Source organism: Oryzias melastigma, linkage group LG3, assembly GCF_002922805.2.
Source record: "Oryzias melastigma strain HK-1 linkage group LG3, ASM292280v2, whole genome shotgun sequence".
NCBI lineage: Eukaryota > Metazoa > Chordata > Actinopteri > Beloniformes > Adrianichthyidae > Oryzias > Oryzias melastigma.
In genome coordinates, this window is record NC_050514.1 from 15447403 (window position 1) to 15475240 (window position 27838).

Below are 27838 nucleotides of genomic sequence, written 5' to 3' on the forward strand. Positions count from 1 at the left end.
TGTTCCGTCATAATTAAATAAAATAACAAATTCATAAATATATTAGTCAAACATTAAAAGTAGTGTCATGTCTATAAAGCCACCATAAAACTTTGTATCAGTTTTTTTCAGCAATGTTAACCATATGGTGCTGTATTTTTTTTATATTTTCTTGGTGAAGACACTTTTATCTCAGATCACTTGATAGGAAAAATATTACATTAATATAGAAAGGAAATTCTAAGACTTTTCCCTTTATTTGGAGGGGAAAATCTCCCCTTTAAACACACAGACAGCCATCAACAATGAGACTGACCCCAAAGCAGGCAGTGTCGCGGGTGCTTGTGGGAGACGGAGCCCCGCTCCGAGGTGCAGGTTTTTGTGTTGCACAGGCCGGGGCCCCAGTATTGCTGCAGGTTGTCCGGTAGGGTGCCTGTCGAGCTGAAAGCACGCTGTTGATGTCAGAAGTGGAAGGAGGGGAGGGGGGGAAACGTGAGGAATGGCTGAACACTGGCGCTGCTCTCCTGCAAGGGAAGAAACCAGGACGTGAATTATCGTCCGGTTAGTTTGGCTAAACATTTAGCTGCCACACAGAGGCAGTCATTGTGAAGCAAGCTTTACCCGGTAAAGCTAGTGAGTTTTTTTTAGTGTAATTTCATGGGACAACGAAAACGCAAGGTAGGCTGCTGCTCCTGTCGTCAACGCTGTTCGTTTATTTTTTCATGGACTAATACGACAGAAAGCCGTTGAGAAATGTATCTCCGAAAGAGCGCGCGCCTCGGAGGCGGCGTAAGCTAGCTTAACGTAGAAATTTTCTTTTTGAAAAGCGACGGGCAGTCTTCATGTGTTTATGCGTCAACTGACCAACCACATGAGAAGACAGCGTCCGTAGTGGAAGAAAGCACAGACGAAGGCCCTTTTCCTCTTCACCTGTGCCACCTGAACCGACGTGAGGAAAATGCGTGCGGATTTGTTTTGGATATGTTTGTGGTGGTTCCTTCGCCCGTGTGCCTCCGGTCAAGGGCAGTCGACGGCTGTGTGTTCGCCCTCCTGCAGCTGCGACGAAGATGGGGGCGCCGACTGCTCCGGGAGAGGACTCACCACCGTCCCAACAGGGCTTAGTACTTTCACCTACTATCTGTAAGTACTATTTCTATCGAATTAACCAAGTAACTTAAACAATTGAGTATGCTGGTGCAACTGTAGAGAGGAATACCCCGAAGCAAGTTCGGTTCTGGTAGAAAATGTCTCATTTTGGATGGAGTTCCAGCCAGTGTTTGTGGTGCCATAACTTTCAGCACTCATGAGGTAATTCAATTCAAACGGACTACTATTTCAGTAAAGCTGGAAACATTCTTTTATTAGTGGAGAAAATTCTCTGTTTCTGCTTAATTTTAGAGAGTTTGTTGGATGGCCAACTATTATACACATCCTAATGACTTCTTTAAGCTAACAGCTGTTAATAAAGTTTCAGATCACATAGTAAATTCATTGGCTCAACTAAGTACAATGTTTTACAATAAAGAAATGTACTTTCAAATAAGTAGGTTTAATAATATGTATCTATTGAAATGAAATTAACTTAATTTGTTAGTTTTTTTTAATTTAACCATTTAAGTCCCACTCAAACAATATTTCAATCTATCGTAAATTTGTTTTCAGTGATGTTTTAACCACAAATATGCAGTTTTTAGTCAAAATTAACACAAAATAATAATAAAATAAAATTAAAGGTGTCCTTTTTAAGACATATTTTCTGAAGCGCAGGAGGAGTTAATCAGAAATTTGCCTCTGGGTAGTGGGCGGGACTGTTGGCACGGAAGTAACCCTCTGCTGATGTCCCAACATTCCTTTGTTTACACTATTATCCCGCTAGCTTTCAGCCCCCTACAACTCCAAGCTAGCATTATCGTTGTAAAGAAATGGGAAGCAGTATAACATTTATGCAGCTGTATAGTTTTCAGCCAGATTCCAGCTAAATAAAGAGGTTTTTTTTTTTTTTTGCCTTCAAGTGCATGCATATAAATTGGAAGGGAGCCCAATTCAGTTGCTGCATCACAAACCTGATCTTTTTCAAACTGTAGGTTTTCATCTGCTCCTGACTTATTACGATTTGAATAAAAAAACAGTTTAAATCTTAAACTCTTTTATATGTCTTTCATCACCAGAAAAATGCTACAAGAACATGTTAAAAACACAATTTTCTTTGGAATGGGTTTTTATTGCTACCAGTAATATTCAAACTGATGAGCTTTGACTCTTGATTCACCACCATTAATGATTTACCAACTCTTATTTTTACCAGTGTTTAACTCTGAAAGGAGTCCTGCTATAGATAAATAGGTAGAGTAATGGTACAATTTTGATTATCAAGAAGGTATTAGTGGATGCTAAACAATTATATTTGTGGAAGGTTTGTAGTTCTAAGCTTTTTAGCTTGTTGTTGTAATCAAAATAACATAAAAAGAATTAAGATATTACGGTTCAATATGAATATTCAATACTTTTTTATGTTAAAAAACAAACTTCAGCAATTTTATGCATGTTTTTGAAATGAAAGTGACTATTCGCACATAATTTTCTTGAGACGTACAGCCAGTGCTCAACTTTTTTTTCATGGCTGCATAGACCCGGAGAATGGGTTAGGGTTACGGTTATTGTTAGGAATACATTTATACGTATGACCAACAACAACATTTAGCCTTGGATGCACTTAAATTATGTATGGGGAATGCAGCAATGTGGATAATACGTGTGGCCGAAATGAATTTCCATTAGTTTTTGTGCTTGGTTGCACATAAATACGTGCTAATAACATCAACTTTTTAAAATACTTGATAACAAAATGTATTTGATTTAATAAAGTCTTCATTATTTTGCGCAGCCCCCTCCCCCCAATGCTACACATTTGCTGAATACATGAAAGTCTCATCACAGGTGAACAAAAGCTTGTATTTGGGATTTCCAAAAATATCCCAAGAGACAACTTTCAAACTGATTGCAAAAGAAAAAGATCTGTTTTTGAGATTTGGTGCATTGTAGTGTCTGAGTCATCTCTTACACACACACACAAAAAGCAATAAAAGAAAACAAGGAATTTCACAAACGACAATTGTTTTTTGTTAGTCTTTTGTTGTTCGAAAGGTTTGTTGCTTTTATTAAAAAGGTTATGACGTTCTCCCATTAAGATTTTAATGACTTCATCAGGAAAAAGCGCTCAACTAAATGTCCCATAAATAGATACCAGGTTAGGACTTTATGAACTGTGCAGGTACTGTTGATGATTGTCCCCCGAGTAAATGTTTATTTCACAATCACTGGGTTAATAACAAACCAAAGTAAACCACCATAGATTGCTGTTACTCTAACCACTAAAAGAAGCAATATGTTTTATTCTATTGTGATGCACAGAGCTTTAAATCTCTGACTTAAGTTGAAGAAAGCGCAAAGGTTGCCTCATGTTTTGTGGAAATGTTGGGTCTGTTTTTCCACACAAGCATTGTTACCAAAGACTTGTTAGACGAGAACCAATCGTGTGCCCCTTGAAATCAACATTGTCAAGTATGTGTGAGGTAAACTAAACAGACTGAGTGGAAACTTGTCACACAAAGCCTACCACTTGTTACTGCAGCTCTCGGCATGCCTGTCTCTGATGTTGTCAGAAGGACGTTTCATTTAAAACATAGGGAACTGTTTTACAAATTGTTATCATGCTGCCTTTGTGCAACCAATTTTCCACCATTTCAACAACTATTTGATTTAAAGTATTTGCAAAACTGGTTTTTGCACTTTGTGTTTTAAGGTTAAGGGTTGGGACAAGCTTCAAACTCCAAACCACTTCATGATTTCATCTCAGCTTCTAGAAGTATGCGAAAGGGTGTTTGTCGCTCTCCCTGTCGCACACTCATTTGTTCTCTTAGTCTCTTGAACTTTAGTTGTCCTCTTCCACTCCCTGTGTCTTTTGTATGTGGAGCAGTGGGGTTAGGGATCATGATGGATTAGCAAGACGCACTGCAGCTGCAAGGGCTGCTTCTTTTGGGGCTAATAAACCCTGTAGGGGTATGCTATGTGTTAAAAAGAGATCTCATGTTCTGTCTTTACATCACCAAGAATGTTTTTTTTCTGCATTTTTGAATGTTTTTGAGAAGTATAACACTGAAAAATAGAAGTTTGCAAAGAGAATACACCCAATGACTGCAGTAGGTTTTGTAAATTTAGAGAAACACATCTTGTGCAGTATTTTCTGTTGTAAATGCTACGTAATTTATTGTTACTTTGTTTCTAAGATGAGCATTGCAGCCTGTTCCTTTTGTTGTGAATCTGCAGTTGATTTGTTGGATAGTTGCAGGAGACCACACATTTGAACTGGAATTCATGAGACGGGGTTGGCCTGACCCTTACCTGCTAGCCTCTGGGTTTTCAGTTTTAGCTTCTGTAGTTGCAACAAAAAAAACAACTAAGGAAACAGGATAAAATCCTTAAATGGTAACAGAAAAAAACAAGATCTGCACCAAGAAGTTACTTTACTTTCTAATCACTCACATTTTTGTTTTGTCAATTTTTTAATCTCAGTTACACTGACTAGGTTCCGTGATATGGTTAGGTGACATTGAAAAGTTCAGAAAAAATAAGTGTGAGTACATAAGTCTTTATAATTCTGGAAGTTGTTAGCTTTATTATTGGTAAACTTGGTGATGAAAGGAGCTAGTCAGTCAGTATTCCCTTCAAAGCGGGATGAGCTGTTGATGGGAGAATATTAACAATCTATTGCCTCTTATTCTGTTAATACTTAGCTTTATCTTCCATTTATTACAGCAGTTTTTTTTTCTGTTACCTGAATTTAGTGGTCATTTTTTGAGAAGTAAAGCAAAAGCCACATCTGAGGTTTGCAGAAATTAAGACTTTTGTCATGAGGTGTGAAAGTTACAAAAGCTAAGCAAAACTATGCAAATGTATGTATTTTATAAAAAAAATAGAGGTAAATAAAATCTTATAAAATCTTATAATATCTTATAAGGGTAAATTGTTCAAATCAATTAAAAATGTATAAAAACAATCATGCTTTGTTTTTGTGTTTTACAGTCTTTAATGGTGGTTTACAGTTCAAAATTGCCATCTATCCTTTAAAAAAGCTGAGGTGGTCAGGAGGTGAAAGTATAAAAATACGTAGGATTAATGAAAACTGAAAAAGTGCTGAAAATGCACAAAAAAGGCAAAAAAAAAGTTCTTAGCCCATCTATGTGAGCATGATTCTTATCATTTACAACACGTGCCTTTTGTTATTATATGCCTAAAACTGAATAGGAAGCCCCGCGTTCATTTCTTCAGTTTTCCATCAAAACATGAGCTGCCCCACAGGAAGCTGGAGGCTGTTTGAACAGTGTCTCTTGGCATCTATTGGACACGTACATTTACATATGTCTATATTTTTTTCTTGGTGGTTGGGGCAAAGGTTTGTAGCTGTGAATTTTGAAGTTTAATTTAAAAATAACCATCACTTAGAACTCAATATGTGCTAAGCAGAGGCTATTTATTAATGATGTCCAATATTTCAGAAAAACATGTGCATTGTTTGACACATTTTAATAATTCAATGTTACTAAACTGCTTGTCATAGAAATAACTTGTTTGCAAGAAGGTGTCAAACATCGAACTTCTTTATTCCAAGGAAAAATGCACTCCTTTTTTTGGGAATATATATGGGATATATGGGAATATTTTACTCCCATATATCCCATAAATACTTTATTTTGAAGATTTGAAGTATCACCGCTCATTCAGCTTTGTTTTAGTTCATAAATTAAAATCCACAATTATTCTGTACGTCAGAGCAAATTAATATTTTACTACATGATAATTTAATACACTCTACTATTTATAAAGATCGCGAATTCTTACTTGAATTTTCTGGAGCAGATCATGAGAATCTGAATGCTCAGATACTTGTTATAGCCCTGTTCTACAGCCTGTTTTATCTCTTTTTTTGTAATCTCATATGTTCCTTTTTGTGTACTTTCCTTAAGTGATTGAAGGTTTGTTGTGTTGGCATCAGCACGGGAATAGCCTCCTATCATAGTTTACATATTGCTGTCTTCTGCTCCACGTCGGACGTCTTGAATCCAAAATGCAACCAAATCACAGACAAACCCCTCTTTTACTGAAAGTGCTTCTTCTTGGACTGCCTGCATCGGTGTTTCTGTTTGTTTCAACTCCGGGGAAACAACTTTAAGCTCTCCATTCTGCAGTCATGTTAGGTAATGTAAAGCAGGTTGTAAAACTGGTGTAAGTGCCAATCAAAGAACACACAGCAGCTTTAAGTTGCAAAACCACAAGGCGTAGTTTCTTTTTGAACAATTCCTTTTTAATTTATCTTTGCTTTTACTTGTATAATTTTTTTGTGTACTCACTGATGAGGTTCGGACTATTTAATGATATATTTGGCATAGTAATTGATCGAATTAGATAAAAAAACGATATAAATCTCACGATAGGCACTTTTCTATTGCCCACATGATATGTATCGTCATATCGCCCAACACTAGTTTGGACCCTTTGTTAAAATGTTTTATTATAACTATTACATGTATGAACTGACAATCTAAATTTATTTTTAATGAAAACCTCCACCAAAATAAATTAATTTATTACATAGATTTACTGTAAAGATTTAAGTGAAAAAAACATGTAGAATTTTTTTAGTTTTTCATGGAATCATGAATCCGATTTTGTTGATTTTAGGATGTAAAAGAGAAAACTAGGGATACACTTTCCATGCATTGTGTCACAAAGCTTTTTAAATATCTCTCATTGACTGACTTTCGGACAGAATCATTCCTTAGCCTCACCGCTTTTCTGTCAGTTTAGTTTCAGTCTTTCATTAAATGCTTAGAATCACAAAATGGAACTCTTAATTTAAAAAATATGTTGTATTCTAAGTAATTTGACCAATTGTCAATATAACCTCTGACTAGAAAATCTACTCATCACACAAGCTTGAAGTTCAGACATTCAGAGTAAACCTTTTTCACTTTTAAAATACTCAATTCATGCTTTAATCAAAAACTGCCACTTTCTGAGAATCATATTACTTATTATCACAGTAGCTTTTGGTTTTAATACTTACATTTTCTGAGTAAAAGTGTGCATATCCCCATTTTCTGTTTGAATGCTTTTCTCAGAGACGCTTCCTTGCCTAAATAAAGCAAATAGCACATGGGTTTGGAATTTACAGATACCTGTTTGTAGAATCATTTAGGCATGTCACCATTTATCACAGTTGTGTTTTCTGTGTCCTCCACAGTCTGTTTTAGAAAGGCAGGCCGGGACGTTGATGAGTAAAGCAGCCGGACACAGAGGGAGGGAGGAAGTGTGATAGTCATTTAGGCTTCAGCATGGGGTTTACACCAGTCAACAGTCCATAAACGATCGGGACAAACATTTTGAAAATGTGGTTAAAGATATTTGTGTCTGATCACTGATAGGAGCAACCCATGTTGTTTGGATTGGAATTAGTTGTGTTAATCTATAAATGTTAAATGTAACTGTAATAGGGTATCATGGTTATCGGTAAGCTAAGGAAAAATGGGTTTCTGGGGTGATGTAAATTTTACTTTTTGATTCTGCACAGAGACTGTATGTTTTTTCTCTGAATTTTGGGCCACACACAAGCTTTAAAAGAAGACATGGAGTGGAAATTAAGATGGCTAGTTGGGGAGTAAAGAAAGGGAGGTAAGCATGCATCAAGATTCCTGAATTCCTGATTTTTCAAATCTTTTTGATGTAGGAAAGGGAATTAAAAATCAAGGTCAGAGTTTAGCGCACTTCAGATGTTTCTTTGGTCATTGACACTTTTATTTGATTTTAAAATCATGAAGTTTTACCTTGCAGAAATGGGCTAAAGTTACAAAACGGGTTGTAAAAAAAAATATTTAGCAAATATTTTTAACAAAATTAAGAGAAAATATTCAGAAATGATGAGAAATCTATTTCAATATACTGTACTGAATTATCCATTATTATTAAAATAAACTATATATTGAATTATGTTAGACCTAGATTGTATGTCATTTTTTTATCTGAAATGTCGGTGAGAAAAATACATGGATCTCCACTTAAACAGGAGCATAGCTGCTATAACCTGTTATTTTGTTAACCATATGTGTTCTGCTAAAGCAAGAGATCAGGAACATATCATAGCATCTTAACAAATAAAAGCAATAATCCAATCAACAAATAAAATACATTTTCTGAAAAGCCAGCTACCTGAAAGAAAGACAAAATAAATACAAATCATATCACCTTGTATGTATCACTGCGCTAATGATATGTGGTTCTGTAGGAGGTTCCAAACATAGGATGGACTCTCTACCACAAGGCCACTGAGCTGGTAGCAACTCATGCAAGTTACTGTCAAATTGTAATACATTACACATTACTTCTTATAGTTCAAATGTAACACTATTACTGTCTCAAATTAGTGTTACATGAATACCTTATATTTTTAATACCTCTAGTAGGACGACATAACTTTTGAAAATACAAATGTATCACAAATAATGACTCTTAATGATATTTTTTACTTTTGGTAAACTGAAAACACATGGAGCTTTTTTAATTTCTCTGTGGCCACGTCCCAAAAGGATTATCTATCCATCTTTTTAGAAACAACCCCCAGCTTGAGCCAGTTTGGTCCATAAAAACAAGAAATGTAAGATATTTATTATGAAAAATAGGAAAATGTTGTGCAAACATTAACCTAGAACTGTGAGCCTCAGTTAGACTAAAATAAAAATGGGTTCCTAACAATAAAAGCTGCTCAAGTTGACTCTACTTAGCTGACAACAGCACCGAGACAGACGGCTCTGTGGAAAAACAGGACTAGACACATTTATTAAATTAAACTCAACAAAGTTTAAAACCAAAATTAAATTACATTGTTTGGTTCTATGAAGGTTAACAGGAAATTTAGCACAGTAATTTAAGTCCACATGTAGTGACCGACGACAAGCAGAAAATAAGATTTAGTTTGTGGCATTTGTTGATTTTAAGACCCACTCCAATGAAAATTGTTTTTACATGTTGCTGTAGCCTTTTTCCCATGATGGAGGACATGTATAAAGAAAATTAAGATTAAAAGTGCATTTCTGAGTGTTTCTTTATTTTAACTGTGGTAAAGAGCAAACAAAAAATGCAATTTGATAAAGCTTTTATTTGTTGCATACAAAGTACAATTGGCAGACCACAGGCCTTTTGCTCTGCTCCATTCCACTGCATCCACTTGCTGACAAAAATATCCATGGACATCTTTGTTTTTCTTGTCTGAGCTGGCATTTGGCACCAAACTGCACAGCTGGATAGCTCCAGTATTGCTCACCATTTTTGTTGCGCCACTGATGTTAGGTTGGGATTGTGAGGGACTGTAAGATAGCGGGAGAGTGTAAACAAAAGAGATGATGGGAAATCAGCGCAGGGTCACTCCAAGCCAAGTTGCCAACAGTGCTGCCAACAACTCAGGTGAATTTAGGATGAACTCCTGCCAGTCTGCTGAAGCTATGTACTAGAAAACAACACAGGTTTTTACATTTTGAGTGGATAGTCTGTTGTAAATCACACGTTTCTGCATAATAAAATACCATCCAAAATTCATTAGTAATGGCGTACACTACTTTTTTGCAACACAAAGTAATTTTGTAACTCTAGTAGGTTATTTTTGGAATAAAATTGCTCCCAACTGTAATAGGTGCCTTTATCTTCCATCTACACCATGGTTACTCTGTTAGACAAATTACAACTTTTCCACACCTGCCACTTCTGTTAAGCACCGTGGGCAGTTTATTTTGCACCTTTCAACACACATTACATCATTTACTCCCTTTATTTATTTTTTGTTCTTTATTTCACTCTAAAAAGTGACCTAAGAACCTCAAAGGGACCAGGGTTTTAACCACTTCACCCACACCAGAGTTCAAGCAAACTTTTACAGTTGCCAAAATGTGGATTATTGGACCCAATCAACACTGGTGTAAATCAAACCTGCTGGGGTGAATCAGGGTCTTTTGTTTTTGACATTGCTATTACAATATTACCAGGAGCTTGTAGGGCAGAGACAGGATCTGTGGCTTTTGAGAGGGTCTGCCAAAAAAAAAAAAAAAAAAACTGTTGCAGTCTTGCTGCAAATGTTCAAAGATTTTAAATGTAAGCTGTGTTGGTATATGTTTACAAATCTACAAATTGAGGTTGCACAAAGCAGCAAGCTGCTAAGGCAGTTCTAAGAATGCATTTAGTAAAGTGAAAAACATGATTTTCTTTTGGTAATTTTGTGAAGTAAACACTCTTAGTCTGTTGTTCTGTTGTAAATGTGTGCAGTTTTTACCTGTTTTCCTCTTGTCTGGCTTTTCCTTTCTTTTATGTCATAACTGTTGCTTGAAACATGTTTAATTAAAAATAGACATAAACTAAAACTTCAGCATAAACCCCTTTTTCAATTTTCAAAGGATCAGCATAAACCGTTCAGAAAACTCATTGGTTTGTTCTTGAAAATGTAAACACGCTGTGTATATTAGGCTTTGTGAAGAAGTGAATCAAGGGCTCTGCATATTTTTCATGCAGCTACATGCCTATCTTTACTTCTTGATTTGAACAATGAAGATCCTTGAGGCTAAATGTTAGGGCATTTTCCCCTTCAGTTTAGCCTCATTCTGATAAAGTCATAGATATGTTATAAAGTCATAAAAGCTGCATGATTAAAGTACCCACATTTTTTCAATTGTGGTCATTGCGGTATGTGGTTGGAAAAATGAAAGTAAAATAAGGTGAAATAAAAATACTTTTTTCATTGTAATGTTTGGTTGTGCTTGTTTCATGTTTATTTCATTTTAAAGTCAGCAAACCATTCTAATGAATATAAAGGAAATCCATCTTGTTACTATCAGTCGGGTTTTTGCTAAGATGTTTCATACTTAGCACTGTAAAAATGCTAATCAAGTCTGTTTTTTTTTTACGATCCTTCCCACAGGGACCTGAGCATGAACAACATCACTGAGCTTCCAGCAAATGTATTCAAGAACTTCCCTTACATGGAGGAACTGTAAGTATCCCTATTATTTATGGGTTTGTGCATTTTTTTTTCTAACTTGTTGCTGACACGAAGACATTTTTTTATGAGCAACTGAAAAACAGAAAAATGACTGTTACAACGGGTAACATACCCTTCTTCTTAGGTAAAGAAAACGAGCACGAGGTAACAAATCACTCATCATTCATGGGTTGAGCAAGAGCAGATCTAAAATATGCTGTAAAGCTCAATTAAAAAGGCGTGGTGAGACGACTTGTATTGAAACAACAACCAAGCAACGTCCGTTGCGGATTTGAGCTTTTTAAGGGATTATGAGGGTAGAAAGAACACCTCAGTGTACTTGGACTTTGATGAATACTTTGCATCCTCTCTATGTGGATGCAATCACTGTATCCTACCAGTACACTGCTGTCTTGCTTTGTGGCGCTGCTAAATAAAGATGAAAATCAGTCAATCTAAAAGAAGCTTATATGCAATCCACGTGACACTAAACGAGTCGGTGAACATGCGCTAGCAGCTTTGCTAGTTTTACTTTGTGGCCACGGTTTTTGAGTTTGTCTGCATCTTTCAATCTGACGAGTCTTCACCCTTTTCTTCTGCTTACAATACTGCAATCTGCTTCGTTGAAAGGCAATTTACTTTTCATCACATTGTGTGAAGGAATGCAAGACAGGAAGGAAGAGGGAAAAACAAAGGTTTCCGTGGCAACAAGGCTCAAAAACTCAGCCAGTTTGAGTGAAAAGCCTATCTTGTCTTAAATCATCAACCTTGATAGATGGTTTTTGAGGGGTCTTTTCTGCACAATGTTAGTTTGATTGACTTAAACCCTCAGTTGAGTCTCATGTGTGTTTGTTTAACCTTTTCTTGGGAACGAATCAGAAGGCTTGTCTCAATGAACTTTGGCGGGTGACTTTTTTTTGCTGTAGGGCTGCAGCAGTGTCAGTGAACCGGAGCATGGGCCCTGAGGGCAAAAACAGGGAGAGGAAGAGCTGACAGAGAAGGAGATCAGTGAAGGAAAAAAAAGAGACTATATTATTCTAAAACAAGAAAAGAAAGCAATGTTCTTCTTTTGTCACACAATCTGCTTGACTGTTTTTTATTCTTTCAAACACCTTACAGCTTCAGAAGTAAATAATCTGAGAAATTCTGCCTCCTATCAAAGTTTCAAAGTACCTTATGACTGATACACAATGTATATTAATATATGTATTTCAGTTCTTTTATTGCTTGCCATTTGGAGAAATGTCTAGCATTTAGCTTCTTTGCTTCAAAATTGTTGTATTTCACTGTATGATGCATGGTGTGCCATTTAAGTCTTTTTATTGTAATGCATTTCTGTGTGAAAATGTGTAACACAAGCAGCTCCTAAGTAGCTGAAAGTTTTCATAAAAAGTAATTCTGAAAGAAACTATTTTAAAAAGATTAATCATTTTCTACTTTAATCAACATCCAGGTTTTTTACCTTTCCCGAGCTGTGCTGAATGAAATTCGAGTTGAATGTAGATAGTTTATACTTTAACTCTGCTCTGTAACCTAGCAGCAGGTTCTACTGCTATCTAAATGTTAGCCTTATTTTGGCCACGCTATGTGAAATACTGTCACTTCACGCATATTTTTTTTTATTATTCCACTTTATCATACGAGTTGGATGGACTCAGCTGCCAAGCTGTCCTTCAGTAGGAAGCATGCTGGCCCTGAAAAGCCTGCCTATGCACGCACAGGAGCAAATTTTGAGCAAAGTTGCATACCAAGTGTGCTTGGTGCTTCTCGAGCTGGAAAACATCTAGGCTGACATCAACATCTCTGGCTCCTGCAGTCATTGTGCCCCAAGGGCTTACGTTGACAGCTGGCCCAGCAGACCAGCTTCTCGGAATGGATCCAGTTTTTTAGTGTCGCTGGTTTGTGGGAAGTTGGATCATAAAAATTCCTTGTTCGTCCTAGTCGTGTAACAATCAGCTCATACTTGTCATGTGCAAAGTGCATGTACGCATCTACTAAGTCTGTGCTCAACATATGCAAGAAGGTGGCAGGGCGTTTGATAGCCATTGGTCAGCAGTAATGCCTACAACTTTACACTCCACCACTAAGGGAAAATTATTGTCTAATACAAAGAAAAAGAGCTTTTCATGTTGTTTGCTAAGCGTCTGAAAGAAGTGATGCAAGAGCTTGCTTTGCCACTCATGTTGCCCCATCCCTATTTATCTACAAGGAAAATATTTATGGGTTAAGTTCAAGTCAAAGCATGACAACACCGCCTGTCATCGGCTAGAAAGGCGATTGTTAAGTGTTCCCAGGAAGCTAAGTTTACCCCTCTCCCCCTTATTTGTCAGACACTGATATCACAGTTTAGAAACTATTGATACCAAACCTTGGTAGCTCCACAATGCTCTGTCATGCAGTGTCTGACAGAGCAATTTGCAGAGATCTTCTGTCTGAGAGTGGGCGGATAGATTAAGAATGCCAGATCAACTTTTTGTTATCTCTTTGAAGGAAAGAACTTAAGATATGCTGTTCACATGCACAACAAATTTACTCCTATCATACCCAAAACACATTAAGAAAAACAAGTAGAATTTCAATTGGTGCAAAGAATGGAAACAAATTGAGGTAAAAGATACATTTCACTAATTTCAAGTCTTTTTTTTTCTATAAAAAAATGTATTAACAAGAAGGAACTGTTTCTGTCAGTGGTTGTCAAACCTGCAGACTTTGCTTTTTTTTATTTTTTTTATTTAGAGCTCACGGCAATTCCTGCAAGTCCTCGTTGAGCTGGCTTTATCATTTTTTTCTGCCAGAAATGAGCAAACTCTAATCAACATTAACAACTGCCTGCTAGTACTTCATTTTAGCTTTGCATGTATTGTTAGGGTTGTATTGTTTTTAGCCTGTAAGGATCTTTCAAACTCAATGTTCATAGTTTTTTCTAAGCATTTAGTATCTTATAAACATCTGTGAAACGCAAATAATCAGTAAATAAGATCTTTGACTTCCCATATTTCATCACAATGTAGACCAAAATCAGTAGGTCTTTCTGATAAACTTTATACCTATTTTGTTGCCTTAGGCTTATGTTCATGTTGTGAATAAATATAGAGATCACTGATCTACTTACTGATACTTTGACATTTTTTTTAACTGTTGTTCATTCAAGAATACTTTTTAAAGCAAACACAGTTGTGTTTGATGCTAAAAGTTTTTAAATTATCAAAGTAGATACAAATATATGTATTATATACATATATAAATATATATATATATATATATATATATATATATATATAAATTCTATATTTATTTCCTAATGAAAATAAATACTCATATATGAACATGTTTAATGTGTTACCCATTGAAAAATGAGAAATTGTTGCATGAATTATGTCTAACCACTGGTTTGTAAAAACATGTTTCTATTACTTTATTAAGGGTACTGCGGGGTTGAAACAAATGTTTATTTTGTTTGTGGACTATTTTATTAAACCACATCAGTCCTGCTGTTGCTTTAAATTTTAAAGTTTTAAGTTGGTCTATCTGCATATTCAATGATTTAAATTTGTCTATTTGTTTTGTTTAATGAGAAAAGGTTTTCAGGTATAGGCGAGTGTTTTTTGTTGTTGTTTCAGATCACTATTACACTTTTTAACAAATATTGTGAATCTGGCAAAAACAGACGATGGTTATTATCTGTAAATTAGCCTCAAATCAGCATTAGAATATTTCTTCCTTAAAAAAGCGGACATTACTATCCTGTGAGGTTACCATGATGGACAAACTATTTTACCTATTCATCTAAATAGCCTCTAACTTCATTTATTAACAACTGATAACATTAAAAATGTGTGCACATTTCATAAATATGTATTTATGAACTCATCTTGAATTGCTCTTTTAGTAAACCCCTATGCAGAACCATCAGACAGACCAACTGAAAAATGAGCATGGAAGAAACTCCAGTTCCAGCCCAGCCTTGGTTGGACAACACCCAAATAATAAGCTAATACTATACACGTCTCTAATAAAATGGTGCGTTGTGAACATTTCTGTTTGGGCTAAATCATTGCAGCCCTAGTCTATTAAACGCAACAATTCTGTTGTGTGTTGATATTTAAGAGTGTGAACAATATATATTTTTAAATTTTATTTATACATTATTATTGAAGCAAGTGTGATTTTTGAAGTGCTGCATTTTACAAAAAGGTAACGGGACGGTTATTCAGTGAAATGTCTGTTGTATAATCCAAAGGACAGTTATAGGTCAACCTTCCAGACAGGTACTCCATTAAGTTGGCCTGCCTTGATTTTCAGCTTCACACCTTGCAGCTCTTGTTGCTGGGAATTCAGCCTGGTCTGACTCATGTTGCAGGGTGATAAATCTGCTGCTAATCTCTAAGGCCAGATAGTGTGCTTGGTCTCTGTGTCCCAGTCAGTTTGCCCGGGGCTTATTTACACCTCTGTTTCCTACATAAGTCCTTTTCCCAACAAGGCAAGGGGATATTTTATGTGTTTAATATTTCATCCAGGTCTGAGGCAGTTACCTGATGGTTGATGTTACAAGGCAAGACTTTATAGGAGGAGAGCAGAGGATTTAAGAAGGGATCAATCTATTGTTCTTCCTGCGAAGTTTCAATTTTAATTCCTATAATAAGAAATGCTTTTTAGTTCTGTGTATGTCTTATTTACTGAAATGATTTATGTTCTTTAAGTTGGTGCACCATTTTTAAAAGCTTGACCCTTTCCCCAATGCAGACGGCTTGCAGGAAATGACCTGACATTCATCCACCCTGAAGCCCTGTCTGGACTGCATCAGCTCAAAGTCCTGTAAGCATTCACCCGCCATGCCAACATCAGCACACACAATGCACACATTTATTTCTGAAGTTCTTTGCACGCTGGCGTTTAGAGTGACGTTCGTGAAATATTTTGGTGCTATCAGTCATTGCTAGCTGAGAGATCCTGGTAGAGCTTATCTAATCCTTTTTTCTGATCTTGGCACCATTTATGGTTGTGTCTAGAAAAGTTCTTGAACAGAAACCTTCACACAACATTAAAAAAAAAAAACTGAGGTTAACCCGCTTTCACGAAGCAGGCTGAGAGAAACATGCAGCTTTTCCCTGTTGATTGTGGATTGAGTCAAAGGTTCAAAGTCCTGCCGTTTCACAGGTGAGGTCTTGGACACACTGCTCACAACACAAATGTGTGAGGGCGTTGTAAATACTTTTCTTATCAAGTCATTTGCTCCTGCGTAACACAAGCACACGAATAAAAATACATTGAATTCAAAAGTATAATCTGTTACCTGTTGACCTGAAGGACTTTATATTTCCTCCTGAAACTGTGATGCTAAAGTTTTTCCCTTGAAAAAGAAAAAACAAACACGCTGCATGACTGCTGGTCTGAAACTAATGTGGATAAATCAGATATTTTTAATGTTTTTGTTGTGCATGCAGAAGACTGTAACCGACTGCAGACATTCCTTTAGTTTCCTATCAACAGCCAGTTTATGAGAGGTGAATTATAAAACCAAGAAGTGCTTGGAAATGCCAAAAAGCAAGAGAATTTAATGCATAGGTTACAATCTCATTCTTTCAAAGTTCCACAGCTTGAAATAATATAGGTTTTGAAATTAGTTTTAAATGATTTATGAGCTTAAATGTTTCACAGCTAAGTGCTACTTCTTTTAGTAAAAAAAAAACAAACTATATTACTGCATCATAGTGGGATAAATAAATCAATAAAAATAAATATTTACAAGGTGGCACTATAGCTGTATCTGTAAATGTAAATATTTATTGTATTGATCACAGCTTAACTGCATTTGCACGTCATTACATTTTACATAACAGGAAGGATTACCTTAATCATAACAATTATGCTATATTGTTCTTTAATTTTTCACACTTGTTTAGAGAATAATCCCAACATGCTAACAATTTTGAAGTGAATACATGCAGGTATACTCTTGTGCTCGAATGGAAAGACAAAATTTACACTGAATGTATTTTTACACAATGGATCCAGTTGACTGTATCATAATGTTATTGTTTGAACATGTCTGATGTCTGTTTTTCTCTTCAGAATGCTTCAGAACAATCAGCTTAAAAGTGTCCCTAGTGCAGCTCTGAAGAACCTCCAGTCTCTCCAGTCTCTGTAAGTCATCTACAAGAACACGCACTCATTGGACATTATTTGGTGTTATTATTGCTTGTGGAATTGAACAGACTAACATCCAAAAACTTGATATTGTTTGTGACACCCTTACAAACCACCTCCTGTCCTGTACTCAGAGGGACAAAAAAAAACTGCATGGAGTTACGATAGAGCAGTTTATCTAATATTGCATGTTGTTGTTCAACTTTCTGCACATGTGAAGTTTTAAATGTTTTCTGAAGTATTTCCTTATCAGATGCATGAAAATGTGTGTTTATAGACAGCAGATGATCTGTTAGATAGAGGTTTCGAAGGAGAAATGCACTTAAAATGCACTAAAGGTATGTCTGGAACAGATTTCAGTTCATTTACTTTGGCTGGCAAATGAGGTTCTGCTCAGTCTCTTTGGCACTGGAGGAGATTTTTGTGCTTTTGCTGTGTTGGTATGTCCAAAAATTCATTTTGCCAAGAGTAACATACTGGAAGGTTCCTGCATTTTGACAGATATTCCTACACATGTACAAAATCTTTCAATCATGGGCTCTGTTGACTCTGGAAATCTTTGGCCTTTCCTCTGAAAAAGTTTCAGTCATCACGAATTTGATGGTTTTGTAAGTATAAGTGAGTTTAGTTTGACGTTTATCGTGCAACCAAAATAGTATAATGAAAGCACCATATGATGTCAGCTGCAAACATTGGATCTATCAGATCTCAGCCTAGCGGCGCCCCAAGTATTAGCGTGACTGTGTTGTTCAAGAACCCATTCAAACTCACAGTTCTACTTTGTTAAACCTCGTGGCTATTTAGGTGTGTGCAGCGGTTGCTGAAAATATGCCAGTTCAATGATTTATCCCTTATCAGAATGGGCTTTTTTCTAGTACTAATTCTTTCCTGTTGTTTGGAGGAATTCAGTCATCAGCGATGACTCTGAAACTTTAAATATTGTTTGATACTGACAGTCTAGATGTGTTGCATTAAGTCTAGCAAAAGATGACCCTCCGTTACTGAAGCTTTGTCATTTTATGACTTTTCTGTCTGAGCTACCTGTTCAGGGGCTTATTGCATGCATTAGCCTAAGGTTCCCTGCATTGTTTATTCAGTGGAATCATAACATACCTAACCAGTTTAACGTGTGGCTTCATATGAAAAAATGATTAATCTTTTCTAGGAAGTCACAGTGCTGCTTTAAAAGAAAAGTTGTCTTTCTTTTGCTTTATTTCTACAGAATCAACACTAGGTTCTCCACATTTGTGTTAATTCCTCTTTTCCTGTCTTTTTCACTTCATATAGACTTTTGGAGGAATGGATACGGCTGGAGTAATGTGCTCTTTTTAAAAAAAGCAATCTGTCCTTTCTTGTTTCTGTTTTTAGCCTAATCTATCTTAAGTCCTTCTCTGTGTAGGTCTTACAGTGCACAGACAAAGTGTTGCGCTTTGGCAAAAGGAAAGGCTTTGTTTGTATTAGGTCTTTAGGAGGTGGATGTCAATCACAGTTGTTTTGCTCTCAGGCCAGACACTTGAGGAATTTAGAGGGAGGGTGACATGCTCAGAAGAGGAGGATAGCAGGAGAAAACTGCACTTTGTGGGTGAAATAAACTGCATACTAATAAAGGTGGATAGATAGAGAACACATGACTAATAATAATATTATTCACTGGTACTTAAGTGCACTAAAAATTCACATTTGTATATAATCAAATGTTGATTTTAAGACCTTTTGTCTTTTCACATCTTTTTGTTTTGTAGTCGTCTGGATGCAAACCACATCACCACAGTTCCAGATGAAAGTTTTCAAGGCCTTCAGCAGCTACGCCACCTCTGGCTGGACGACAACCACCTGACCCAGGTCCCTGTTGGCTCTCTGACACACCAGGCAAACCTTCAGGCTCTTACGCTGGCTCTGAACCGAATCACCTACATACCAGCCAACGCCTTTGCAAACCTCACCAGTCTAGTTGTGCTGTAAGTCAGAATAAGCTTTTCCTCTGCTTGTGATTACAAATGTTCATTCACGCCTCGGCTTTCAGTGTTTAACATGCGTTTCTCTTGTACTGTCAATAAGTAAAGCCTGTGCACAGTAAGCATAGTGTAAACAGTGTCGCAATCACCAAACCATTAGGTCCGTTTAGTTGTTAAGGATTAAAATTGCACAACTCTTGATGTCCTCATCCTCATCAATTACTCTTTAGTATTTGGCACCCTTGCTGCAGGATGATCCTATCATTGTACAACATGGATATATAATATAAAAAATATTTTTTTCTTCATATCTTAAGTTTTGCTCAGATGTCTGAACCATATAAACTCTATTTTATGCACTTATACTTGAAAAAAAAACTGTTAAAACATCCAACTGCTCTTTTTTTTTGTAGATGTGTTAGGCTTTAGTTCTGAACACATCCTAAGAGAAAATGAAGATTAGCCACCAAGTCTAAACATCCGGTAGGATTTATTTTTGCTGCAGCTTTTAAATCTAAATTTATTGGCAATACAGTTTTAGTCTTAACATTTTCCTCTTCGTCTTTCTGTCTTTTTTTTTTTTTTCGTGTGTTGGTACTTTAGCAAATGCCACGGGGATTTCAGTTTGAATGTTAACAGGATTTTAAATAAATGACACCACTTTGCACAGGAATGTAAATCTAGGTGAACTTTGTTTTATTTGTGAAGGGAAATGCTTCCATTTTTCATGTCTCCTCAAGTCAGACTAGAAGTTTGGGTTTTTTTTTTTTTTTTTGCCCCCTCACAGTTGCTGTTATACATAGCCTAAATACACGTGTAAGCACAGAAACATTTGCTTCAGGGTTAATATAAACAGGTCAAAATAAACAGGAAGAAAAGAGCCAAATCTAATAGTTAGCTCAAGCCCACAGCAAACACACACGTTGTACAAACACCTCCGTCACGCTCTGCTTTGGAAAAATATTTGTGCAGAATATTTTAGCAGCTTAAAGACGGGACTGAAGTAAATCCTGTTTTTTGGAATATTTATTTGATCTTGATCTCGTTGTCGTAACTTCGTTTTCCTGCTTCTAGGCATCTTCATAACAACAGAATCAGGGAGATCGCAGGCAACTCCTTTGCTGGGCTGGTGAACCTGGAGACTCTGTAAGTCCACAGTGTGCTTCTTCCCCCCACACCCACTTCTGCTCCTATCCTCCAGACATCATTGTGTCCACTTCCTTCTTTAATTGCTGTAGGATAAATAGAGCAAAGTACGTGATGCTTATCAACTCTGCCCTCCCACTGTTCACTTCCTACTGCCACACAGCCATGAAAAAGCCTTTTAGTGACGCCTTCAAATTAACAGCAAAGAGACGGTAGAAGAAGCCGTTCTTATTTTTATTTTTTTTAAACTACAGCTAAAAATGTTATTATTTGTAGTTTTTATACAATCTTGTATTTTGTGGGGTTTCTTGCAATATAATCACCCAGCCAGCTCTCATGTTTTTGTTGGGTTTTGTAAAAAAATCGAGTTAAGCTGTTGTTGAGTTTTGATCAAATTAAGTCAACCTTCACTAGAATTCTGTTACAGGATTTGGGAAATGTGAACAGTTTTCTCCAGACAAACTCCTGCCAGTCACAGAGGAACTATTATGGCTTAGAATATGATGTTTTGTGTATTTATACAACAATTCATTATCAGTTAATTACTGAATTATGAATCTTTAGTGATGCTGAATTAGGTAAAATGTGGTGCCAAAAATATAATTAAGAATTTAAAATAATATAAATGTACTCATAAATCTTGAATTGATATAAAATATGAATTAATAAATGAATTACTTAAGTTTTAGTGTTTAAAAGTCAGAATTTGTCTGCAACCATAAGATTTTCATACAGTCTTTTTTCAATTGCACCTTTTTTATAGCAAAAATTTAATATTTTACAAGAAATGAATGTAACAAATCAATATCATCAAGATTTTTGGGTTTATTTTAAAATCTTTTAGAATTTCTACTTACTGGTTTTAAATACTGGAAATCTGAGTTTTTATTTTTACCTTTAGGCTAAAAAAAATTAACATTTGGCTTCTTTTTTTTGAACCGATACTTTATGCTAATTTTGTTCATAAAAATCACATAATCAGACGGATTTCAAAGATCAAGTTCAACATTTCTTATTGTGGAATTAATGAATTAATGTGTAATTTCAGATTGATTTTATTTATGTTACATTGCAAGAAAACCAGATTCACTTCCTGTGTCTGTCTGTCTGTCTAGAGATCTTAACTTCAACAACTTGATGGTGTTTCCTAAAGCAATAGAAGCCCTGCCCAAACTGAAGGAACTGTGAGTCTGCTGCCGCTCAAGTCAAATATGTCGTAGAGTACTATAAAAGTCATCTTAAAACTCCAAAATTGTGTTTTCCATTAAAATAATGTGAAGAATGTTAATCTTGGGTTTCTAATCTTCTCTCCGAAGGGGGTTTCACAGCAACGACATTTCTTCCATACCTGAAGGGGCCTTCCATAACAACCCTCTGCTGCGTACCATGTAAGGTCAAACTCGAGGAGGACTTTTCTAAAGCACAGATGTAACTGTATTTGGAATGAGACAAACTTCTGAAACTTTTCCAAGATAAATGTCCAGAAGATGGTGCCATACTCTCTTAGTGAAGTGTTGAACCCCCCACCCTTCTGTTTTTTCAGACACCTTTATGACAACCCTCTGTCTTTTGTGGGCGCCACAGCTTTCCAGAATCTGTCTGATCTACACTCTTTGTAAGAAATTACTTTATTGATTCAATCAGTAGAGGTTTTGTTTAATTATTTTAATGATTTTGCTTTTCACTGGGTTTGTTTCAGAATATTGCGTGGAGCCAATAAGATGCAGGATTTTCCCATTCTTACAGGAACTAAAAACCTCGAGAGCCTGTAAGAAAACCTACTGTCAGATGTTTATCTTATTCATCTCAGAAGGGTTTTTAGTTTAATGTACTCTTCTTTTTTGTGGGTGGGGCTTTAGGACCCTGTCTGGAACCAAAATATCATCTTTACCCATGGATCTTTGTGAGAACCTCAGGCTGCTGCGAACGCTGTGAGAGACTTTTCTTGTTCTAGTCGGGATGTTTAACGGTTGATCTGTTGTAAATAAAACTATGTTCGAATGGGGCGATCATGACATGAACAGGAGAACATTTTCTATGTTATTGGGGCGGTCCAGTCCTTATAATTATTATTTTATGAATTTTGTTACTAATTTTCTTGGAAGTACATTTTCAAAACAAGCCAAAAAATGAAATATTACAAGAGATTTTTTTCCTCTAATGTAAAATGTAGCAAAAAAAAAATCTTTGTTTACCAGTAACTACAGAATGATGGCATAGTTTATCATTTTGTCTGTCTTCATTGGTTTTGAATTGTCCCAGACGTCTTGTTATTGAATCGATTTTTCTTTATCAGTGACCTGTCCTACAATGAAATAGAGCAGTTACCATCCTTCCAGGGCTGCATCCACATACAAGAGATGTGAGTGAGAAAAAGCTGTTTTACAATCTTTTCTGACAGGAACAAAAGACATCTATTCTTTTAAGGCAATACATTGTTCTGATGTTTTACACAATAAAAAACGAAAACGTTGTTTTTCTTTGAAATCTGCAGAAGTTTTCAGCACAATAGAATCCAACAGATCGACAGAGACACCTTCCAAAGTCTCTCTGCACTCCATTTGCTGTAAGTCAAACTCTCGGACTTTCAATAATTGTGTGTTGTTGGGGTTGTGAGCTCATTGTGTTGTGGTGTTACAGAGACCTGAGCAGAAATCAAATCCAAGTGATTCACAGAGACGCCTTCCTCACCCTAACCTCCCTCAACAACCTGTGAGTTCACCTGGAGTTTATATTTTTTGTTTCTTTTCACCAAACCTAAAAACTTTTCTGTTTATTTTCCAGAGACCTGAGTATGAACTCTCTGACTACTATCCCTTCAAGAGGCCTGAGCGCTGTCAGTCAGCTGAAACTGTCTGGGAATCCTCAGATGAAAAACATGCTGACGGCTAAAGATCTACCAAAACTCATGTGAGGAAGAACTCCTACATTTCCTAAGAAGTTAAAAGAGTTTCAATTGATTTTAAGCATGTGGCTCTGGGAGAGTCTGACATTACCCAACCCTTATCTGCACCATCAACTGAAGCATGAAGCGAGGTGATGAAACATTGAATCCAGATGGAGCAAACATACATAAAGGGTGATATGATAAAGTTGGAGTATTAGAAAAATAAATAAATAAAGTTGCTTGACAGTTAACATTTTAAAAGATGAAATCCTGAGCTTTCAGAAAACTTTCACACACATCAGTGTAATTTAACATTTTTAGAAATGGGCTTCCATAAAGAAATGTGTTGTGTGCACACTAAAAGATTTTACTGCACAGTGACTGAAACCGGCATCAGGTTAGCCTGCTTGAGCTGCTGATTTATCGTAGCTGATACTCTACAATTAAAACCAGGCGTTGATGATCAGTAGAAACGGTTGCTACAGAATCACAAATGTCAAATCAAAGACGGTCTTTAACTGATAGTTTTTCATCTGCAGGTCCATCTCCGTCCCCTATGCTTACCAGTGCTGTGCGTTCGTCGGGTGTGACTCCTCCTCCAGGGATTCCAGCATGAAGAAATCTGCAGGTGCGATTGATAAAAGATGTATTCTAGGAAGTAAATATTTGATGCTATTATCTGTGACTGAACTGGACAGTATTTTAGAAAAAATGCTGAAATAGTTTCTACTGTCTTTACCAGGATGGTGCATTTAATGTTTGTCTATCTTGTGGTCTTTTAGGTGGAGATGATGGAGAACGGATCTCCATGGTCATGCATTGCTCTCCTTCACCAGGTAAACAGGTTTGATTTTGTAGCGGTTCCTCGTGTTGAGGTCAGTTCTTTTTTTAACAAATTCTGCCTTTCTTCAGGAGCTCTAAAGCCGTGTGAACATCTCCTGGGTAACTGGATGATCCGCCTGACAGTGTGGTTCATCTGCCTGGTGTCGCTGGTCTACAACAGTTTGGTGCTGGTGGTGACATTCTCTCCCGTTCACCGGTCAGTGGGTCACTCTCACTTCCTGGCCCCGCCTCTGTCTCCAGCCAAACTGTTGATGGGGCTGCTGGCTCTGGCTAACCTGCTCACGGGCCTGTATGTTGGTGTGCTGACGGCGCTCGATGCTGCCACGTGGGGATCCTTCGCCAACTTCGGTGTGTGGTGGGAGATGGGCCCTGGCTGCCAGATCACAGGAGCGCTGGCGGTCTTCTCGTCAGAGTGGTCCGTCTTGTTGCTGTCCTTGGCTGCTGTGGAGCGCAGCGTCACCGTGAGGAAAATTCTCGGAAAAGGCATCATCTCACCTCGAAGAAATCCCAACCAGCATGGAAGATGCTTCGGAGGAGACCGGCGCTTCGGGCTGGCCGCAGGGCTGCTGGGCCTGGTGGCTGTCGCCGTAGCCTGCCTACCTCTGCTGGCCACCGCCGATCAGACCATGTCCCCCCTCTGCCTGCCCTTCGCGGGCGGTGAGAGCGCCAGTCTGAGTGTCACCGTCATTCTGATGCTGCTCAACGCCCTGGCTTACCTGTTCACGGCTGCCGTGTACACCCAGCTGTACTGCCACCTGGGCAGAGTGGAGCTGGCAGATCCAGGCCAAACCGGCGCCCTCCGCCACGTAGCCTGGCTCATCTTCACCAACTGCATCTTCTTCTGTCCCGTGGCCGCTTTCTCTTTCGCCCCCCTCTTGACTGGTTCCACAGCCGGTGGGCCGGAGATTGCCAAATCCGTCACCCTCATTTTCTTCCCGCTGCCGGCTTGTCTGAACCCGGTGTTGTATGTTTTCTTTAGCCCCGCCTTCAGAGAGGACTGGCTCAGAATTCGAGGGGGTTTAAGCAGGGAGGTGAAAAATAGTGCTGAAAATCACCAAGATGACGGCGGTGGAGACTCTGAACTCACAGACGGAGGTTCCTCCACCCACCTGGGCTTTGACTGTGGCATGTACACACAGATCTGTGGGGAGCCAGTTGTGTGCGAGCAGTGTGAGGCGGCGCTGCGTGCCCGGACCTGCTCTTCCCCCTCGTCCTCGGTCTGCAGACATTTGACGAAGTCTTATAGCTGTCCCACCCTGCTGGCGGGAGCCCCGGCGTGCCAGCGCAGCGGGGGGTTTTGGGCGGACAGCAGCACGCCCTCCGCTCAGTCCGAATACGCCGACGAGGGAGACTCGTTTGTGTCCGACAGCTCAGACCAGATTCAGGCCTGCGGCAGAGGCTGCTTCTGCCAAAGCCGAGGCCTTCCTCTCGTACACTACTCACACAACATACCTCGAGTCAAGGACTGACAGCTCCTGTGTTCATATGTGAATCTAGATTCTCCGGGAATCTAAGAAAATGTGCCAACAACCCTTTTTTTTCACCAAGCACTTATGTTTGTAATTAAAAGATGTGCAGCCAATCATTCAAAGGGAAACTGACTTTGAAAGCTAAAGATCTGAACTGTTCAACAGAAGAAGCTTTTGCATTCGTGCCTCTTGATTCTATTTGGCTTAACGGATTGTTGCTATTTTTATTTTTGTCCTTTTTCTGTTTTCTTAAGCTTTGTAAATATGAATCTTGTCAAATTGAAAGCTTCACCACATTGACGGTTGATTTTATACATTTTTTATACATGTGTAGCAAATGTAATAATCATAATAGATGTTTTAGTATGAATGTAAAATATTGTCTTCTCTCAGTGGGACAAATAAGTTAAAATTCATGTGGGGTTGGTAGATGGAAAAGACAGGAAAAACAAAAAGCCCATGCTTTAAGTTCATTAAGACTAAGAATGTGATCAAAGTAGCAGAAATCACTGTTTCAGGCCGGACCACGCTCCATGGTTTGGTTCATACATGTTATTTATTGCTTTAGCAGCAGTGGTGCTCGCATGGAGAATATTTCAGGTGTATAAAAATGTGGCCTCTGAATGATGATGTGTACAGATTTTAGCACAAGTATTCATTCGAACAATACAGAGGTTTCTGCAGGACACACGTGCACAAACACAGGTTTGGGTTTTGTGTTCTTTTAAATCGTGGTTCTGGTTTATGTCTTGGCCTTCCCCTCTTGATTCTTTTACCATCATTTTTTTTTTTTCCAAAAATGTCTTAATGCCAAATACACGTTTTATTTTTATATTTGAGAAATTATAATGAACTACATTTAAAGCTTTGTTTTCCATTCCTTGGTCCTAAAAAAGTTAAAAATTTAAAATTAAATTGATTTTACAAACAATCATTTTTTGTAAGATAAATACAACACTCAAATACAGATAATCCAACTGCTCTGTTACAAGTCTATTTTGCTGTCATTTATTGAAAATATATAACAAATGACATTCATCAACCTTTGATTTTCAATATCTATAGTCCTTCAGAGACTGAATCAGAAATTCTACCGAAAAAAAAAAAAATCTCCTTTAAAACTGGGAAGACTTCATTGAAATATCAGTGAAATTGGTTTTGATTTAAGAGGAGCTCAAACTCAAGAATGCATCAAGTAAAAAATGTGAATGTAATCCTAGAACCTGATTTAAAGGCACCACTCTGATGAGCTGAATCTCTAAGGACGTGTAAAGCAAAGCCAAAAGCCACATCGAAATATCGCTGATCACTACCTGTGTGAATATATTTTTATCTATCGTCTGTGCCACTGTGTAGCTCGATTGATTTGGATTCCACAGAAGAAAAAAAAAGATGTACTTTTTTATTTTTTCCTTTTAGGCAACTCCGATTCTGATTGTATATTAAATGCATCTGTTATCAGAAGAGGGTTACTGTGAGACGAGGTCAAACACAGAACGAGGGCTGGATTTTCATGGTTGGGGCTGAGTGAGCGTAATTGTGACACGGGCCTGACTGACAGCGGGTGTACCGGAGCATGACTGCACAAATTTAAGGTGGCTACACCCTCAGAGCATGTATGCACAAGTGCACGTCATGTGAGAGCTCAGGAATTTAGGCAATGCAATGTACTCTTCCACCAGCAAGACGTCTGCAAACTTCACCATTCAATGTTTTCAATCTCTGTGTCAATCATAGTTAACCAAAAAAAAATCATTTGATCTCACTTACCTTTCAGTCTGTTGATTGTATTTGTAAATTATTGGAAAAAGGAAAGAGGTAATCAAAATGGGATTCTGACTAAGGAAGCTACCTCCTCCTCTGTAGTTGCTGCCTGCCTGTTAACAAGTCTGTATTCATGTGTCTGTTTGCCTCGGCTTCATGTTCAGTTTTTGTTGTTTTGTGCTAACTGTGGGAGGAATCTGTGTACTGTAAACTGTGATTTCTTTTTTTTTTTTTCCACTAAACCGTAATGTTAGGTTTCTTTCATTTTTCAGATATAAAGTTGCAGAACATATGAAATATTTCACGTAATTACAGTTCATATTGAATCTTACATGTTCTTTTCATGTCAGATCTCGCGTTGCTTTTTATTTTTTAAACTAGAAAATCTGTTTTTTATGCTAAAGAATAAAGCTTAAAAATGTTTGGGGTTTTTTGGGTGTATATCTTTACAATTTCCACAATTTAAATTAAATTCAATACCAGAATAAGCTCATTGTCGATGTTTAAAAAAAAAATAAAAAAATACTCAGAACTGTTTTTATTCTTGCAACAGGAAGTGTGCGACCATATTTAA

General features: G+C 37.3%; 1 protein-coding gene across 2 annotated transcripts; it reads left to right on the forward strand.

The window, feature by feature from the left end:
• The first annotated feature begins 266 nt into the window (after window positions 1-266).
• Window positions 267-27687, forward strand: lgr4 (leucine-rich repeat containing G protein-coupled receptor 4). 2 transcript variants are annotated; one of them, XM_024295092.2, is made up of 19 exons: window positions 267-657; window positions 807-1119; window positions 10994-11065; window positions 15797-15868; window positions 17126-17197; window positions 18943-19158; window positions 20230-20301; window positions 21417-21485; window positions 21618-21689; window positions 21845-21916; window positions 22001-22069; window positions 22161-22232; window positions 22598-22663; window positions 22796-22867; window positions 22942-23013; window positions 23086-23211; window positions 23728-23816; window positions 23971-24024; window positions 24101-25500. In XM_024295092.2, the coding sequence occupies exons 2-19, from the start codon at window positions 938-940 to the stop codon at window positions 25498-25500; spliced, it is 2919 nt and encodes a 972-aa protein (XP_024150860.1). In that variant the 5' UTR covers window positions 267-657; window positions 807-937. The 2 variants fall into 2 exon arrangements, with proteins under 2 accessions (XP_024150860.1, XP_024150859.1); XM_024295091.2 differs by having other exon boundaries at window positions 268-1119; window positions 24101-27687.
• Window positions 27688-27838: the final 151 nt, after the last annotated feature.

Excerpts from the sequence above, each read along its gene's own strand:
- lgr4 (XM_024295092.2), top strand. The coding sequence starts at position 938 with ATGCGTGCGGATTTGTTTTGGATATGTTTGTGGTGGTTCCTTCGCCCG. Across the intron at positions 17,198-18,942 it reads CTCCAGTCTCTCCAGTCTCT|TCGTCTGGATGCAAACCACA; the intron begins GTAAGTCATCTA and ends TTTGTTTTGTAG. Across the intron at positions 23,817-23,970 it reads CAGCATGAAGAAATCTGCAG|GTGGAGATGATGGAGAACGG; the intron begins GTGCGATTGATA and ends GTGGTCTTTTAG.